The 18,917-nt window shown below is 36.9% G+C and overlaps 1 protein-coding gene across 1 annotated transcript; it reads right to left on the bottom strand.

Moving 5' to 3' along the window:
• Positions 1 to 1,346: 1,346 nt before the first annotated feature.
• Positions 1,347 to 2,336, bottom strand: LOC105533506 (putative olfactory receptor 52P1). Its single transcript, XM_011971982.1, has one exon. The coding sequence runs from the start codon at positions 2,334 to 2,336 to the stop codon at positions 1,347 to 1,349; it is 990 nt and encodes a 329-aa protein (XP_011827372.1).
• Between the last annotated feature and the right edge of the window lie 16,581 nt (positions 2,337 to 18,917).

Here is an 18,917-nt window from a genome sequence, read left to right as displayed (position 1 = left end):
CCTACTTCACTGAGTTTCACTATTTGCACATTGTTTATCCCAACATATTTGCAGTATCCCAATAAAACACTTATATACCTGACAGAGACTGAGAGTTTTGAAGAGCTGGACATTAGCTTTCTACCTCAGGACTGATACTTTCCCAGGACAGGAGCATCTGTGAACTTCCACAAGGGAGTTTTGTGTTCCCTCCACCTAGCAGGGTAGGATGGCATATGAGCGGATGACAAGCAAAAGGTGTGTACCATTGGCGAACTCAAAATTGAAAGTGCTAATTTGTTAAGAGAATGTGTTTGATAAATTGTCTGAAGCTATTTGGTAGGGAGTGGACAGAGAGCTCAGTATGTACAGTAACTGGTTTTCAATCTTAGTTTCATGGATAAGTTAGGAACTTTCCATCACCACACAGAGTTAACTAGAATCAAGCTTGATCTTCTTTTCATTATAAATACCTAGATGAATTAATAAATAATGAATAATTTAATAGTTAAGAATTCCCATTCTGAGTGGTTTGGATAAGTGACCGTTTCTTATAGATTCAGGAGATAAGTCAGTGACTTCCGTAAGGTCCTCCCATTGCATGTATGTACAAGAATATTTGGAACCTGCCTGTAAGGGATGATATCCAAGGTCATTCAGACTTAGGTTAGTTCCTGAGAGGCTGGAGACAGGAGTGTACCTGTGAGATAAATAGAAAATGTCTAGAAATGAAGAGTTATTCCTAACCTCTCTTGTGCCCTCATTCATAGAAGTCCTATTGTTTTCTACTAAAGGATTCTAGTTTTCAAGCCCTTGTTCTGCCACTAAGTAAAATTGTGGATATTGGTGGATCTTTTTTCTGCTCTCGGTTTGAAGCTGTAATGGAGAAATATAGGGTTTATGGAAAAGCATAATAAATCTTTTGCGTCATTAACTTCTTTAACTGTGGCTATATTGTCCTATATTCTGATTCTTGCAGCTGACAAGATAGCTGCTATATCCTAAGGTATAAAATTAGAAATCCATGCCTGGAATATTGAAAGGGTGCCAGGAAATGAGAAGAGACTCATATGGCTATGCAGGGACTCTTCTAAACTGCAGCAGGGTAGAAACCCTCCAGAACACAATGGGTTGTTTTCAATATCTGCACGTTACCCAGGTGGCAAGAATCTTCCCATGTTTACACTTCTCTGAAAGGAAAGAAAGAATGCCTTTCTCTGTGATTTATCATTCTTGGAAATGGTCTAGAAGGTTCTGCAGAAGACATTATCCCCCTCTTAAAAGCTCTTTCTGGTCTTACATACTGAGGATTCTTTATCTTGAAAAGTTTCTTTTATTTTGGATTAAGTCCCTTCTACACTCCAGGGTCACTCAGATGCCTTGATGCCAGTTCCCTGCCCACTTTGAAACACTCTGACAACTCTTTTATGGATCTCTTTGGTCTTAACTCCATATACCACAGGGTTAAGAGCAGGTGGGAAAAGCAGATAAACATTGGCCAAAAGAATGTGAATATGGACTGGAACGTGATGGCCAAAGCGGTGTGTAAAAAATGAGAAGAGGGCTGGTGTATAAGAGATGAGGATGACACAGACATGGGAACCACAGGTTCCTAGGGCCTTGGACCGAGCTTCACAGGATGAGAGGCGAAGGACAGCTTGTGCAATGAGGGCATAGGAGAGACCAATGCAAAACAAGTCAACCCCAATGACCAGCAGTGCAGCTGTCAGCCCATACACACGGTTAGGCCTGGTGTCTCCACAGGCCAGCTTCACCACAGCCATGTGCTCACAGTATGTGTGTAGGATCACATGGCTTTGGCAGAAGTTCAAACGCCCAATAAGGAAGGGACATGGGAGCATGAGCAGGGAGCCTCGCATTACAACTGCCACCCCTATGCGGGCAATCATGGTGTCAGTGAGGATTGTGGCATAGTGGAGTGGGTGACAGATAGCCACATAGCGATCAAAGGCCATGGCCAGCAGCACAGTGGACTCCATCATGCAGAAGGCATGAATGAAGAACATCTGTGCCAGGCAGGCAGAGGCAGATATATGTCCAGCTCCACACCAGAGGATGGCCAGTAGCTTGGGAACTGTGGAGACAGAGGCAGCCAAGTCGATGGTTGAGAGCATGCACAGAAAAAGGTACACAGGCTTGTGCAAGACTGGTTCAGTGGCAACAACAACCAGGATAGTTATGTTGCCCACAATTGTGGCTGTGCCTAAGCCACATACAGGAAGTGAGAGCCACAGATGAAATTGTTCCAGACCTGGGATGCCCAGGAGGAAGAAGACAGAAGGGTCAACATCAGTGTGATTAGGAGATTCCATGTTGTGGCCAAGAGTGCTGGACATTCTCTGTGGTCAGAAACCTCCACATGGCATCACATTACCTGGAGGAACAAGATAGAACAGAGATAGAAATGAGAGAAGAGTAACACTTACTAGCTATATCATGTTTAGAAAGATTCATCATCCATAAAATAGCAATAATAATCATATCTATTCCCTATAGAGAAGAGAATTATATGGGTTAATATTTCTAAAGATTTCTAAAGAGCTTTGAATAATACCTGATACATAATGCTGATTAAATAAAATAAGTGAATGTGAGAAATGGGTCAAATAAGCCTTCAGATAAACTAGAATTGTCTCCTAACTAAGGCTATAGGAATATACCTGAATATATACATACACACAAAGAAATACACATACATACACACACGTTCTCTTTTATGGAGTATAAGAAGAGATTAGGTGTGACTATCAGTTTAGTGACATAAACTATAAACATAGTTCACTGGGTAATCTTGGACATTTTTTTTCTTGTCCTTTAAGTTGGAATAGATTCTAACCTGGGGCCATGTACTTAGTAATTATTTTTGAACTTAATATTACTCCAGTCGTTTCCACTCTTTTTACTAAGCTATAGATATATTTTCACATATATCTTCTCAATCTTCATCTGAAATCTCATAAGATGCTTCAGCTATCCTTTCCCTGAAGTGTTGAAGGTAACCCTTTTGGACTTCACTCTATTTCTGAAACAGAAAGTTCCAAGCTTTTTCAGCCATCTTGGTCAATCCTTTATTCGCATTCTATCTGCAGTACCTGGTGATTTCTAAGAAAGGGCATAGTCCAATCCTTCTCAATGTTACCATTCCACAATGGCAAGAAGTGATTTTACAAGAGTACTTTGACTTTACCTGGAGAGTGATGACTAATGTCTTTTTATGGAAAAAGAATGAATACTATTCTCTAATTTATCCAACCTTTCCAGTACCCCAGCCTCTAAGGGGACTCAATCCACAGCAAGTGTTGCTTAAGCTAAAAGGAATTATGCAGAGTATGTGGGACCATGGGCTTGGGAATAAACAGAGGAGCATGATAAAAGTTGAGAAATCATTTTAGCTAAAAGTTTTCAAGATGAGTATGAGAACTTCACTGCCTGGAAATTTATATCCATGTGTCAACCACAAATATTTAATGTTTGTCTCATATATAACTAGCCTTATTTTTAAAGCTGGAGATACTGTGACGATCAGCACAAAAAAGTCAGGAAATCTGGGGAGGTAGAATATAGTTATCAAAGGAGAATCAGCTCTTTGCCATATCTCTTTCTCCCTTTGGGTGTGTACACATTAGGTGGGAGGAGAGTTAAACTCCCCTGTTTCTTAACAGACCAGCTACTCTGTGTATATAGTAACTGAGAACATACATTTAAAGGGGCCTCTCCATTTTTTAACTGCACAGATGTTCCTATTTGGGAATGTGCATGGATTTAAAAGGCTAAACCACACCAGAAAGCCCAAAGATGTTGGTGAACAGGATCAACCACTGTTTTTTGTTTTCAGAGATTTAGGAACTAACTGAAGAAGAGGAGTGTGGTGACAGTGTTAATCTGATCACAGCTCAGAGTCAACAAATGATATGACTTCCAGGAAAGAGAGGGATAAACCCCTGTAACAGAGGTGTATATGAAGGGTCTTGCACACAGTGCTCTGTGAGCTTATGCCTAGGAGGGCAGAGGCAGCAAAGATACAAGGCTCCAATCAATTTCAGCGAGGGGCTTATCTTTCCCAAAGAGAAACACATTAAGGGGAAAGTTTGGATATGGTCAAATGTGTGACCATTACTGATACGGTTTGCACTTTCCAGACCTCCTCCACCTAATATTCAGGGAAGAATGTATGCCAGATCTCATGATTGCCTTCATGTATTCTTTGAAGAGGCAGGCTATTTCAGAGGTATAAAATCTTGGGGATTTAGAGCAGCAAAGTTCAGTGGTTAAAACAAATGTGGGCATTGGAACCCACAAAACTGGGAACAAATCTTTGTGTTTACCTCCTATTGGCAGTGTTGTTTTGAATGAGTCAATTTTCCTCCAGCACCTTACAGTTTTCTAAGAAGCACAATGGGAATAACACTTTACAAGCTGGTGAGAATTTAAAGAAAAGTATCCACTACAGTGTGTGGTCAACAGAAGGTGCTTAATAAATGTTGTTTATTATCATCACCTTCATTTTAATAGGAAACAATCTCACATACAATGCAGAATCCTCACTGCAGTTTTCTTAACCAGCTAGAATCCTGTCTTAGTGTATATGTTTATATGAGTAACTAGTTTACATTCAATCTAATGTGCTCCATTGTAGGGAAAGCTTGTTGATAAACTGTGAACACATTGTCCTTTATAACTTTTTTCTGTATGCCTTTTAGGGCTATACGACGATAATTTGGAAAACAGCTTTCCTGATTGCTCTCAGCCAAATTGGATGCACTCAGCTATGGCTTTTATGACATAAATTTAATTTATTAGCAAATGTGATCTCTGCTCAACTGATGGCTCAACACAGATAATGGACCTGAACTCAGAATACAAAAGTAGAGGAGCCCCGCTCACAGCATCACCCCAACTCTTTAGTTTATGCCACATTTCCTACAGTGTTCGGTCTTCTTACAAATTCACTTACTCAGAGCCAGGAGGCTTAATTTGATGATTTTTTTGAGGTTCCTTTTGCATTTTAGGTTTTTCCCTTGAAGAAACTGGACTGAGCACAGATGACCCTATATTACTTGATTAGATTCACTCCTCCTTTAACTGATGTAAGTGAACATTAAACTCGCAGTGCCTCTTATTTCCTCTAGTCTTTTCTGTTTTAGGAACCCCAAGCTTTGCACACACCAATGCTTTATAGAGCCATGTGCTGTTATCCATTCCCTCACTTCCAGCACTATTCCATCCAACTTGCAGATCTGTGATCTCACATCTTTCCTTATACAAAGTATTCTGTGATATTGATAAACTTTTGTGGCCCTTCTCACTCATACCTCAGTTTGAACTTGTCCTCTGACCCAATCACAAATCTGATGCTTATTGTGACATTAAAGCCGATATCTTCAGTAAGATAAAAGTTCTAACATCACAATTAGGGGAAGACCTGGGAGTGAAGAAGGTTTTCCGTGCCCTGAAACCAAAGGCTGTAAGCCTGTATGCACCAGAGCATAGCTACAATTGGGCTGCCTCTGCCTGGTGTCAGAATACTAGCGGGGGAAAAGCTCAAGGATATCGAAGGTTCTGCTGATTCCTTCTGCCTAGTTTCATGCTGTTCATCTTTATAGTGTCTGTCCATCTCACTAGACACACAAATTCCCTCTTCCATGCTTCATGAGAAATTATTGCTTGCTAGTAATTTCAGGAATATTATAGTAAATGTCGTAAACTTTCTTCACAATGCCTTGCATGTCTTTCATCTGGTTAATGTATCACTTGCTTCTTCTCTTCCAGGCAATTCCCCACTGTGTTCCCCTTTCCAACTACTCAGCCTAACGCCAAACTATAATTTCTTTTCAAGATGCCTGCTAACTAAAATTCCAAATCAGACTCTACAGATATGTTACTTGGGGAAATTTCCTTTCCTGGTCTTTAAATCTTATTCTCCATGCTTTTAAGCAAACTTTCCATAACCAGTTTGCACAAAAAAAAAAAACTTCTCTTGAGGGCTAAGGAATGCCTTTTCCAGAGTCTTTTCATAGCCAAACTCACATGATTCCAGGAGAGCAGAAAAGAGAAGGCATCGCAGTATATAAGCATCCTCAGAAGATTGCAAGAACATTGCAAGTCTCTGCTCACCCTCAACTATCTGAAATATATTTCATAGCCCCCCGGGAGTGTGGTGGCTTGCACTGAGTTTAAGGCTAGAGCCGCCTAGGGAGCCTCTATGTTCCCTAGGAAACTTGGCATTCAGGCTTACTCTTCTGATGCAGTCCAGATCAGAATGTGAAGGTGAAGCCAGAGGCTTTTGTTAAAGATTCAGGGAAGACGTATTTGTAGTCTGTTCCCTTGGAACTCTTCTCCTGTTGCTTTTGTTTGGTTCTAACTCCCCACATATCAGTACTGGCACTATTTTCATAAGGACACCTAACATTTTAGAGCCTTTGAGGATACAAATACTATGGTTACTTGAAGGCAGCTCCACCACCCAAAGGATTCCAGGACATGCTTTCTTTTCCTTCCACTCTTTTCTATGATTATCTCTGGTGCATTCTGCCATGTTTACTTTTTCCTAAGACTCTAATACTGTAGAGAATTTACTGCACATGTTCCCAGACTTGCTGACTGGCTTTGTGAAATGCTCTGCTGACTTTTTTATATTACCTGTGAATTATATAGCAAGATGGTAATGAAACTCAACAGGAAATTTTACCCATACATGATATCTAGAGGATATGACTTATTAAAGGCAATCTTTCACCATGTAAAGTAATTATCTTATGAACTGAGCACACCAGAGAAGACATGCATTAAGCACTACCAAACCTATATCTCCTGGTAGCCTTTGCTGAAAACCTGTCCACTGTACTTATTTCAGTAAACTGTATTGTCAGAGAGCTCATTTGCATTAAACCTAAAATCTAATTTTTCTATAGACTAACTTACTCTTGGTGCCAATACTCTAATACTCAAATATATATTTGGTATAGCCCTACCACTACCGTAATTTGCTCCACCCTGCAACCCAGACCTTCTTCAGGTTATGAATGAGTGTCTTAAACCTCTGAGAAAAGTAGCTCCTGCTGTGATCTGGATTCCACATTATGCCGGGAGAGTTTGGAGAATTGTCAATATAGAAGTGTAGTCTTTTTCCACAGTTTACTGCAGTTGGACTTCTTATCACCTTTACTTAAGTTGGTCTCCTTAATCTCTTTCCAAAAGCTCCCCTGGTTATTTTCTCCTCCAGCTGCACCCTATCTAGGGAGATCTGTCCTTACCATAAAACAGTGCTCACACCTGGACTGGATCTGAATTCTGATGGTCATACTCTATCTTAGCTCCTGAGAGGCTCTCTAAGCCAGTGGTTTGAAAATATTCTTGTACTTCAAAATTACTTACTGCTCCTGTTAAACACAGATTGCTCGTCCACATCCCCAGAGTTTCTAATTCAGTGAGTTTGGAGCAAGACCTCAAACTTGCCTTTACTACCAAGTTTCCAATTAAAGGGAATGCTGTTGGTCAAGAGATCGTACTTTAAAGAACCACCACTCCAAAAAAAAATTATTTTTTTATTTTTTTATTTTTTTCTCCCCAAACTACTACCTGGTCTCTACTCTCCGTGAATTCTACTGGACAATGTGGCTACCACAAATATCCTTAATAAGTCATGTTAAAAATCTAGAGCAGAACAGGCTTGCAGCAACTTTCCTTTCCTAGAATCTTGTCCTGAACAATTTTATCTTTCTAGAGCTAAAGATGCCTCCAAAGGCCTTCAACTCACCGGGAATATTTTTGTTCATCCCACAAAACAAGTGTGCCTTTCGGCAACTTCTGGGAAAATTTGTGGATAATGCATTCTATGGAGAATATAATAGCCCTGTGGAATGTCAACTTGCATAAGCAAAAGTATATTCCCTCATATTCACTTTCTATTATCTTTTCAGACAAGTGGGCTACTAGAAATAATCTCTTGTGAGACTTAAGATGGAAGGGAAATAACAGCCATTGCATTGCACACCCACCATTCTCAGTTATTCAAACACGAATACAGGTGTTGCTGCAAAGTTATTGCAGAGATGTACCGGAATACCCCAATCAGTTGGCTTTAAGTTAGGTGAATTATCTGGGGTGGATCTGACTTAATCAGTTAAAAGACCTTAAAAGGGGACTTAGGCCTTCCTTGGAAAAAGAAAGACTCATACCTCTAGAAACCAGCTTCATCCCATGCCTGCGCAGATTCCAGCATGCTTGTGATTTTTACTCTCTGACTGTCCACTCTGTGAACTTCGGACTTGCCTAGCCAGCCTCCATAATTATGTAAGCTGATCCCTTGAATGTGTTTGTGTGTGTACTTGACCAATAAAGAAACCAATGTGTTTTCTCCATTTATTTTACTATGTCATTATTGTATTCCGCAAGGGATTTGCGGTGTTTGCAATAAGCACTAGAAATGGAAATAAGACACAAATCAGACACTGCAGAAATGAAAGTATAATATGATGTTACTACAAAAGCCCAATGAAAATAGGTGTGTAATCTTAGATTGACTATATTACTTTTTAAGAAAATATGAGACACAAGTAGTATGAGATATTGCTGAACTAAAAAATTAGAAATGTGTAATAAATGGTAAAAAATTAGAAGCATTTCTAAATGCTTCTAAAGCAAGAATAAAAAGGAGTATGCAATTCCCCTGCTCCTTCCATATTGGATATTTTACTAAAGGTCACAGCCATGCAATTAGAAGAAAAGATATTTAAAAAATAAGAAACATGAATGGTATTACAATTTGCATAGAAAGTAGAAAAGAATCTACAGAGAATTTGTTAGTCTATAAAGATTTCAACAAGACAGATAAATACAAGATCAAAATAAAGAGATAAGCAAAAATTATAAAACATTATGGAATTTTTATGAATAAAAATGCATAATAAAAGAGAACACCATACCATAAACCTGGATAAAAGATTCAATACCATAAAGATATCTAATCATTTCAAACGAATCTATAAATTAGACGGAATTCCAATTAAAATACCAAGAGGAAATCTCTAGAACTCAACAAATAATAAAATTAATATGAAAAAATAAAAGTATAAAAATGACAAAGACTGTGAGAGCAATATGGGGAGACTTGCCCTATCATACCTTACAAATTATTTAAAAATGTAGAAGTTTGTGTCAAACTTTTACTAGGATAACACTGGGGGAAAAAAGAATGAAGAGCCTAGAAACAAATTTCTAACTTTTTTTAACATATATGACATTACTAATCAGAAAGGATAGAATGCACTAATCAGTATTTGAGATTAGATATTAATGTACTTAAATATGTAATGAAATATGACCTTTTAATGAGCCATAAAAACATGAATTTCAGATGAATTGAAAATAAATTCTTAATGTTATATTTATATTATATAAAAATCCTTATTTTGCAGGAATATAGTATTGAACACAAGAAAAATTAAGACACAATGTACAAACCACAAATGAAGCAATTGATATAGTTCCCTGTTTTATAATTTATGTTAGTATAACATGAAATGACAGCATTTGAGTAAATAGAAGAAATTAGGAGAAAATAGGAGAAATTAGGAGAAAATTAATGAAATATATATGTGATAGGATTTTTATAATATAAGCATGAAATAAAAGTAACCTCAAATCAATTTCCAAGAAGAGTAACAGCCTATTAGGAAATTAGGCAAAAATACATGAAAAGAAAGTTCATTTAATTAGCTAATAAGGCTAGCAGAAAAAAATACAAGTGTACGCAATAGTGAGATGCCATTTCACATGTATCAGATTAGCAAAAATAAGCCATATCAATTGCTATCAAGAATGTGGGAGCCAGGCGCGGTGGCTCACGCCTGTAATCCCAGCACTTTGGGAGGCGGAGGTGGACAGATCACAAGGTCAAGAGATTGAGACCATCCTGGCTAAAATGGTGAAACCCCGTCTCTACTAAAAAATACACAAAATTAGCCGAGTGTGGTGATGGGCGCCTGTAGTCCCAGCTACTCGGGAGGCTGAGGCAGGAAAATGGCAGGTGAAGCAGGGAGGCAGAGATTGCACCACTGCACTCCAGCCTGGGCAACAGAGCGAGATTCCATCTCAAAAAAAAAAAAAAAAAAAAAAAAAGAATGTGGGAAAATGGGGAATTTCATATTGTGTATGGGTGTATAAAATGACAGTAATATTTTGAAGAGATATGTAACAATATGCAGTAAAGGTGAAAGTATAACCTCAAGTAAAGAAGCCATGTTTATTTGTATATATTGTATTGTAAGATATTTATCATTGTAATATAAAGTTGACAAAGATTTTCTGCTTCAACAAACTTCAGAACAAATAGAAATAAGTCTCATAGCACCATTATTATATCATGACATGCAAACTGGAAAAGGACACAATTATCTTTTTTCCTCTGAAAACTCCTTTTCAGGTCATGTTGCCCTTTGAATAAGAGGCCCAACGGGATACTCTAATAAAGGACTTCTTCCATTCTTCCTCTATCCTTGATCTCTGGAGAGTCATGACTGTGCCCAGACTACTTGGAAAATAAAATCACAGACTTCAAAATCTCCCTTATATAGTGCGAGAGAGACTTGGCTCACTGTAATGAGAAAGCTTACATGTTGGGTTCAGGAAAGAAACGCAGGAGGAGGGCTGGGGTAGACAGGGAACTCCTTCTCAGGGGTTTTTCCTTCCTAGCTCAACAAAGATAGTGTTCCATGAAACATGAGATGGGCAGATTTAAGTTGTGACTTCCAAATGTCAATGCTCTGGTTATCAGAAGAAAAGAACATTGTAGGAAGAATATAGTGCTCTAGGTAAGTTCTAATTTAAATAATTAAATAAACTAACCCCACCTCCCCTTTTAAAAATCAGATGGTTTTCCCTAAGCTCCTTCTATCTGGAGCTTTAACAGATTCTGTCTACCTGGCATTTATTTCCTAGCCACACGGCAACCCTCTATCCCAGATAGCTGAAAGTACTGCCTGCCTTCTGAAAGTTGAGCAAGTTTACAGAAGATGTAGAGGGTGAATGAGTAAAAGACTCAAGAATCCAGGACTTTAAAATAATGCAAACACATTATCAAGCATGACAAGGTGGAGTTGGTTTACAAATTCTGGCTCATGGTGCATATTTAATAAATACTAGTTAATGAGAAGAATCAAGTAAAGAAAAGAAATTTAATGTTTAAGTGTCACGCAATGGAGTACAGATATGGGCAAAGCCATAATATGGGCAAGAGGAAGGTGAGGATAGGATTGAGTTGAACATGTGTTTGTCAAGAAAAGAGGAATGTGATGTGAAAACTATTCTAAGCAAAAGGAGCTGTCAATCACAAATTCACCTCCGACCTTGTTCCCAGGACTCCACATATTTGACAGCAAGGTTACACTGAATTCCTCACCATTACTTAAATATACCTAAATTTTCTGATATTGTGTTTCTCCTCTTATCATTTTCTCTATCTAGAATTATTTCTCCCCACCTCTCTATTTGACTAACTCTTGTCATTTTTTCAGGCTATAATAAATCACACTTTCTTAAAATTTTCTTTGTCCCCTCTACAGGGAAGAGTCCCTTCAAACTCCATAAACTTTTTTACATCTCAGTTATAACATTTATTGGTTTGTGTTGTGACTGTCTGTTCATATGTAAGTTATCTACTGGACAAAGAATAATAAAGGAAGATGAGAAGCAAAGGGCCAGAAAGAACAAAGAAGAAAAGAATTACTGAGTTTTGAGCACCCTTGCATCTACAGTTTCTGATTCAGCTCTTGGGCTGGTCATTCAAAACATGGTTACACAGGGAAAGGCCTCCACAAGCTCTGAAAACAGTTTGTGTCTACGGTCCAATTTCATACATTCAGATTCAATCAGTGGCACCTACATATCAGTAAGTTTTAAACTCTTCAGTTGTTTCAAAGACGCAGTCAAGACTGAATTACTCTTTGATTCCATCAAGTATAAAGGCATTTATTTCTAAAAAAGATTGTTTTAAAAGCTAACATGTTGGTTAATGTGACTAAAATAGAAGTTTAAGATGCAGTAATATCTTTACAGATTCATATAAAAATAGAGTAAGTCATGTGAAGATTTGTGGGGAGATGTAATAGCAAGGACAGGTACCTTGAGGCAGGGACAAACTTATCATGCATAAAGAAGAGAAAAGACCAAGAATAAAGTGAGCAAGTGGGACGGTGTAGAAGATGAAGTTGGAGAGGTGAGCTGAATGCAGAGATTCCTTGTACCTCACGAGGGTCATGAATATTTATGATCAGAGTACGTCACAGTGCCTTGTACATCGTGGCACAGACTTTTGACATTATTCTTTATATAATGGGCAGCCATTATGATGATATGATGATAAGCTGTTATGATATCATACTACTTATATTTTTTAAGAATTTAATGATAACATGGCTGCTTCATGAACAATAAGCAGTACATAGGCAAGAGAGAAGCCGAACAATCAGTAGAGAGTTCTATCAGTTGTCCAAGTAAAAATTAAGGACGTTCTGGCTAGAATGATGATTGTGAAAATGAGAGTAATGGGAAGTCTCACTAGAAGTAAAATGCTGATGAGGCAGTAGAGAAGAGTATAATTGCAGGACGAAGTTTTTATATGAGGAAAAGAAAATATTCATTTTAGCAGATGAGTGAGCCTTAAATAAGAGTGTGGTGGCAGGTCATCCATTGTTACAGGAAGACACAGTACCAATGCAGTGAGTGCTACTTTTTGGTGGTGGGGAAATGAGGAAATTGTTTTGGTTTCTTCTACTTTCTTATGAAATATACAGAAACAGCATTTTATTTTAGATGAGAGGTGTAAGTGTTGCGAGATTAAGAAGAAAGACAATAAAAGGTCTCACAGAGTAGAAGTGTTAATAGAAACATACTATGATTGCCTGGGTGTGCTGACAATTCCCCCTGAGGATTATAGCTAAACTAGAATCAGTGATGACGAATGTGTTTATTGAAGTCATGTTCAGCTGTTCAGATGTAGTTGCAAAGCAGACAGAGCTGGGATTGCATCTTTACTATATTAGTACAATTAAGGGAGAGGAGAACGAAGAAGTGGAATGTAAACATATGAAAGTGATTATAGTGATTGAACATAGTTTCTAACTAACTGGTGAGGAGGTAAGATGGTAATAGGAAAAGGTGGAAGCACTGATGGATTAGAAACCCTTATGATGTCAAGGAATTGCTGAAGTAGAAGGTTACTGACAAAAATGAACTAGAAGAACATAAGCTAAACATAAAAGTTAAATGTAAGATCCTTAAAACAATATTTTAAAGGTAATGCCATTTTCTAGTGTATTATTTATAATATTCTGAGTGGCTGATGTGGGGTGAAGAAAAAGACTATTAAAAATAAGGAAGTCAAGAAACAAAAGGCCAAGCTTCTTTTTCATTGCTGATATAAATCAATTATAGGCAACCATTACAACAGAAGTAGTAACAGAGGGAAAGGCATCAAAAACCTACCTTGATATGATAAAAAGTACCAAAAGCACAACTTGATGAGAAAAGGTGACTAAGAGCATCAGAAGTAACTGAAAAGGGAGTGGGGAATAGGTAGTGTGATATGACAGTCTGTGTTTCATAGGGGCCTGTGATTTTAAAGTGGGAAGAGAAACAAAGATCTGGAAAGTACAATGGGGAGCAAGAGAATCTAATACATACCTGCACTCTTAGAATCTGTGGTCTGTGAGCAGTGAGATTTATAAAACTATCTTCCATTTGGTATGGCTGTTTAGAATGCAATATGCTCAGATCATAGCCTGCTTTCTGTCAGAGGAAGAAAGTAAAGTGAATTTTCATGGAAAGATATGTTTTTTACTGTACTCTCTGATTTCTAAAGGGTAGAATATATTTTGGAACTGACGAATAGCTATGGAATTAAAAATAATTAGGAGATTTCATAAATATGTAATGATAAAAATAATGGTGATTGAGTTTGACCAAAAAGGTTTTCTTAAAATGTCAATAGTAAATAAGGATGTGAGGTATGATTAGTTCTGAAAGCCTTCTTTTGTTCAGAACTAAATTCTATTCTTTTGTGGTACTGTTCTGCAGATAGGTTGTATTGACAAAGGGTATAAGGGATGTTGTGTGTTGATAGGGAAGGAATCATAGGTTGGAGGATGAGAGCTGTTTTGCCAAAAGCATAAGAACTGCAGGTCTCCTGTAACTCTTGTCGTGGACTGCCTTTGGCTCAAGAGAACTGTCAGTTTTATTAAGAGCAGGCTTCCCCTAAATGCTACAGAGGCAGGTGTAAAGGCTATGGGATAAGGGGGGTCTTGTAAGGACCATATATTCTACAGTTCTTGCAACAATTCAATGTCTGAGAATTTTTTTTCAATAATTGAAATACTATAACTATACTTGTTTTTTATATGACAAATGAAAAATGTCATTATCTGATAAATTAAATGTGAGATGATAACTGTTGGCCTTCTGGAAAGTAATGGCTTTTGAAATAAATGGTACATGAAAAATAATTATTGACAATTGAGAGCACAATTAAGATTGCAAAAATATAAAAGAACGATGGGTTCTATCAGAATTGTTCAACATTTTATAGATGTTACAGTAATCTGTGCATTGAAATGGGGGAAAGTGTCATGAACAACAAGAGGGCAGAGATCTTACAGCCATTAAAAAAAAAGAGATTGGTTTAGTGGGAGAGAGGGTTAGAAGATTAGAAGAAGATGAGAGTGTGCAGGGATGGCGATGAACATTGTCACTGGGAAAGCATGAATATTTATTTTACCCAGAAGTGAGGCAAGAGTGAGGATAGAATAAGAGACTATGACCTATAATTCTTCTGTCTCATTAATGGTTCTTCCAATCTCTCTATTTGTATTATTATTCACATTCTGTCTTTATGTCTTGTTAGCTTCAGAATCAACAAAGAAATCAGTCAATACCTAATCAATTAGTTTCTTTTTTGAATGCTTAGACTAAACCTAGTACAGTTGCTCTGAGAATGAAGATGAGTTTTAAGTGTGTGGAAGAATCTGGCACTGACATTCTGTATAAAGATTTGTAGCAACTTTAACAATGCATTGATTTTATAGATATTGGATTTTATAATTATTTTATTTTTAAATTTTTTATTTTGATGAGTACATAGTAAGTATATATATTTATGGGTTACATGAGATATTTTGATATAGGCGTGCCATGTGTAATAATCACATCACAGCAAACAGGATACACATCACACCAAGTATTTATCCTTGGAGTTTCAAAACAATCAAATTATACTCTTTTAGTTATTTTAAAACATAAGATTAAATTATTTTTTACTATAGTCACCATGTTGTGCAAGCAAATTCTAGGTCTTATTTATTTGTCCCATTTCTTCCATCGCCCTCATTCCCAACTGCACATCCCACCCCCAAGAAACCATCCTTCTACTTTCTATCTCCTTAAGTTCAATTGTTTTAATTTTTAGCTCCCACAGATAAGTGGGAAAATGCAATGTTAGTATTTCTCTGTCTGGCTTATTTCACTTAACATAATGACCTCCAATTCCATATATATTGTTGAAAATGACTGGATCTCATTCTTTTATATGGCTCATTCATACTGCACTGTATATGTACTACATTTTCTTTATCCATTCATCTGCTGATAGACACTTGGGTTGCTTCCAAATCTTGACTATTGTGAATAGTACTGCAATAAACATGGGAGTGCAGAAAATCAGTATACTGATTTTCTTTCTTTTGGGTATCTACTGAAGAGTAGGATTGCTGGATCGAATGGTAGCTCCATTTTGAGTATTATGAGGAATCTCCAGACTGTTTTCCATAGTGGTTGTACTAATTTAAATTTCCAACCACAGTGTATGAGGGTTCCCTCTTCTCCACATTCTTACCTGCATTTCTTATTGTCTACTTTTGAATAAAAAACACTTAACTTGGATGAAATGATATCTCATTGTAGTTTTGATTTGCATTTCTCTGATGATCAATGATGCTGAGCATCTTTTTATATACTTGTTTGTCATTTGTATGTCTTCTTTTAAGAAAGGTCTATTCAGATATTTTCCCTATTTTGATTGGATTATACTTTTTCCTATAGAGTGTTTGAGCTCTTTATATATTCTGGTTATTAATCTCTTGTCAGGTGGGTAATTTGGAAATATTTTTTCCATTCTGTGGGTTGTCTCTTCACTTCGTTGATTGTTTCCGTTCCTGTGCAGAAGCTTTTTAACTTAATGCAGTCCAATTTTTGCTTTGATTGCCTGTGCCTGTAGGGGTATTTTCAGGAAATCTTTGCCTATGCCAATGTACTGGAGAGTTTCCTTGATATTTTCCTCAGTAATTTCATAGTTTAAGGTCTTAGATTTAAGTCTTTAATCCATTTTTCTTTGATTTTTTTAATATGTTGAGATATAAGGGTCTAGTTTTATTCTTCTGCGTATGGATATCCAGTTTTCCCAGCACCATTTATTGAAAAGACTGTCCTTTCCCCAGTGTATGTTCTTGGCACCTTTGCCTAAAATGAGTTCACTGAATATCTATAGATTTATTTCTGGGTTCCCTACTCTGTTCCACTGGTCTTTAGGTCTGTTGCTATGCCATTACCATGCCATTTCAGTTACTATGGCTCTGTAGTATAATTTAAAGTCAAATAATGTGATTCTTTCAGTTTTTTTTCTTTTTGCATATAATAGCCTAGCCTATTCTGGGTCTTTTTGTGGTCCTGCATAAATTTTAGGATGGTTTTTCTATTCCTGCCAAAAATGTTAGTATTTCGATAGAGATTGCATTGAATCTGTAGATTGCTTTGAATAGTATGGACATTCTAACACTATTGATTCTTCCAATCGATGAACATGGAATATCTTTCTATTTTTTGTGTCCACTTCCGTTGCTTGCATCAGTGTTTCATGGTTTTCACTGTAAAGATCTTTCACTTCTGTGTTTAAGTTAATTCCTAGATATTTTGATTTATTTGTAGCTATTGTAAATGGGATTACTTTCTTCATTTCTTTTTCAGATTATTCACTGTTGACATTTAAAAATACTACTGATTTTTGTATGTTGATTTTGTATCCTGCAACTTCACTGAATTTATCAGTTTTAATAGTATTTTTGGTGGCGGCTAGATTTTTCCAAATATAAGATCATATCATATGCAAACAAGGGTAATTTGACTTCTTCCTTTCCAAGTTGGATGTCTTTCTTTCTTTCTCCCATTTGATTGCTCTAGCTGAGGACTTTTAATACTGTGTTAAAGAACAGTGGTGAAAGTGGGTGACCTTGTAGTGTTCAAGATATTGAGTAAAGGCTTTCGGTTTTTCCCCATTAAGTTTGATACTAGCTGTGGGTCTGTCTATATGGTTTTTATTATGTTGAGGTGTGCTCCTTCTATTCCCAGTTTTTTTAGGGTTTTTCTTATTAAGGGATGTTGAATCTCATCAAATGCTTTTTTAGCATCGATTGAAATGGTTACATGGTTTCTGTCCTTCATTCTCTTTATATAATGTATCACATTGATTGATTTGCATGTGTTGAAGTATCCTTGCATCCCTGGGATAAATCTCACTTTGTCATATGAATGATCTGTTTAATGTGTTGTAATATTCAGTTTGTTAGAATTTTGTTGAGGGGTTTTGCATCAATATTCATCTGTGATATTGGCCAGTAGTTTCCTCTTTATTCTTTGAGGTTTGTTTGTTTGGTTTTGGTATCAGGGTAATACAGGCATTGTAGAATTAGTTTGGAAGTATTCCAAGTTATATCTTTCGAATAGTTTGAGCAGAATTGGTATTAGTTCTTCTTTAAATGTTTGGCAGAATTCAGCAGTGAAGCCATTAGGTCCTAGGCTTTTCTTTCCTTGAAGCCTTTTTATTATGGCTTCGGTCTTGTTACTTGTTACCTGTCTATTCAGGTTTTGGATTTCTTCATGGTTCAGTCTTAGTAGGTTGTATGTATCTAGGAATTTGTCCATTTCTGCTAGGTTTTCCAATTTATTGGCATATAGTTGCTTACAGTAGACACTAATGACCCTTTGAATTTCTACAATGTCAGTGTAATGTCTCCTTTTTATCTCTAATTTTATTATTGGGGCTTCTCTCTTTTCTTCTTGGACTAAAGTTTTGTCCATTTTGTTTAACTTTTCAAAAAACAACTTTTTGTATCATTGATCATTTGTATTGTTTTTCTCTTTTCAATTTCACTTATTTCTGCTCTGATCTTTATAATTTCTTTGAATTTGGGGTTTGTTTTGCTCTTGCTTTTCTAGCTTTTTAAGATGCATCATTAGGTTGTTTCTTTGAAGTCTTTTTTCTGTTTTGAGGTAGATACTTGTAGTTATAAACTTCCCTCTTCGTACTCCTTTTGCTGTATCGCATAGGTTTTGGTATGTTAGGTTTCCATTATGATTTGTTTCAAACAATTTTTCAACTTTCTACTTAATTTTTTCATTGACCCACTGGTCATTCAGGAGCCTGTTGGTTAATTTAAATTTATTTATTTATTTATTTATTTTTATTATACTTTAAGTTCTAGGGTACATGTGCATAAAGTACAGGTTTGTTACATATGTATACTTGTGCCATGTTGGTGTGCTACACCCATCAACTCGTCAGCACCCATCAACTCGTCAGCACCCATCAACTCGTCATTTACATCAAGTATAACTCCCAATGCAATCTCTCCCCCTCCCCGTACACCCTCCCCGTGATAGGCCCCGGTGTGTGATGTTCCTCTTCCTGAGTCCAAGTGACCTCATTGTTCAGTTCCCACCTATGAGTGAGAACATGCGCTGTTTGGTTTTCTGTTCTTGCGATAGTTTGCGGAGAATGATGGTTTCCAGCTGCATCCATGTCCCTACAAAGGACACAAACTCATCCTTTTTTATGGCTGCATAGTATTCCATTGTGTATATGTGCCACATTTTCT

This window comes from Mandrillus leucophaeus, unplaced genomic scaffold (genome assembly GCF_000951045.1).
Source record: "Mandrillus leucophaeus isolate KB7577 unplaced genomic scaffold, Mleu.le_1.0 Scaffold1254, whole genome shotgun sequence".
Taxonomy (NCBI): Eukaryota; Metazoa; Chordata; class Mammalia; order Primates; family Cercopithecidae; genus Mandrillus; species Mandrillus leucophaeus.
The sequence above is the reverse complement of the archived record's forward strand: the minus strand, read 5'-3'. Positions and strand labels throughout refer to the sequence as shown.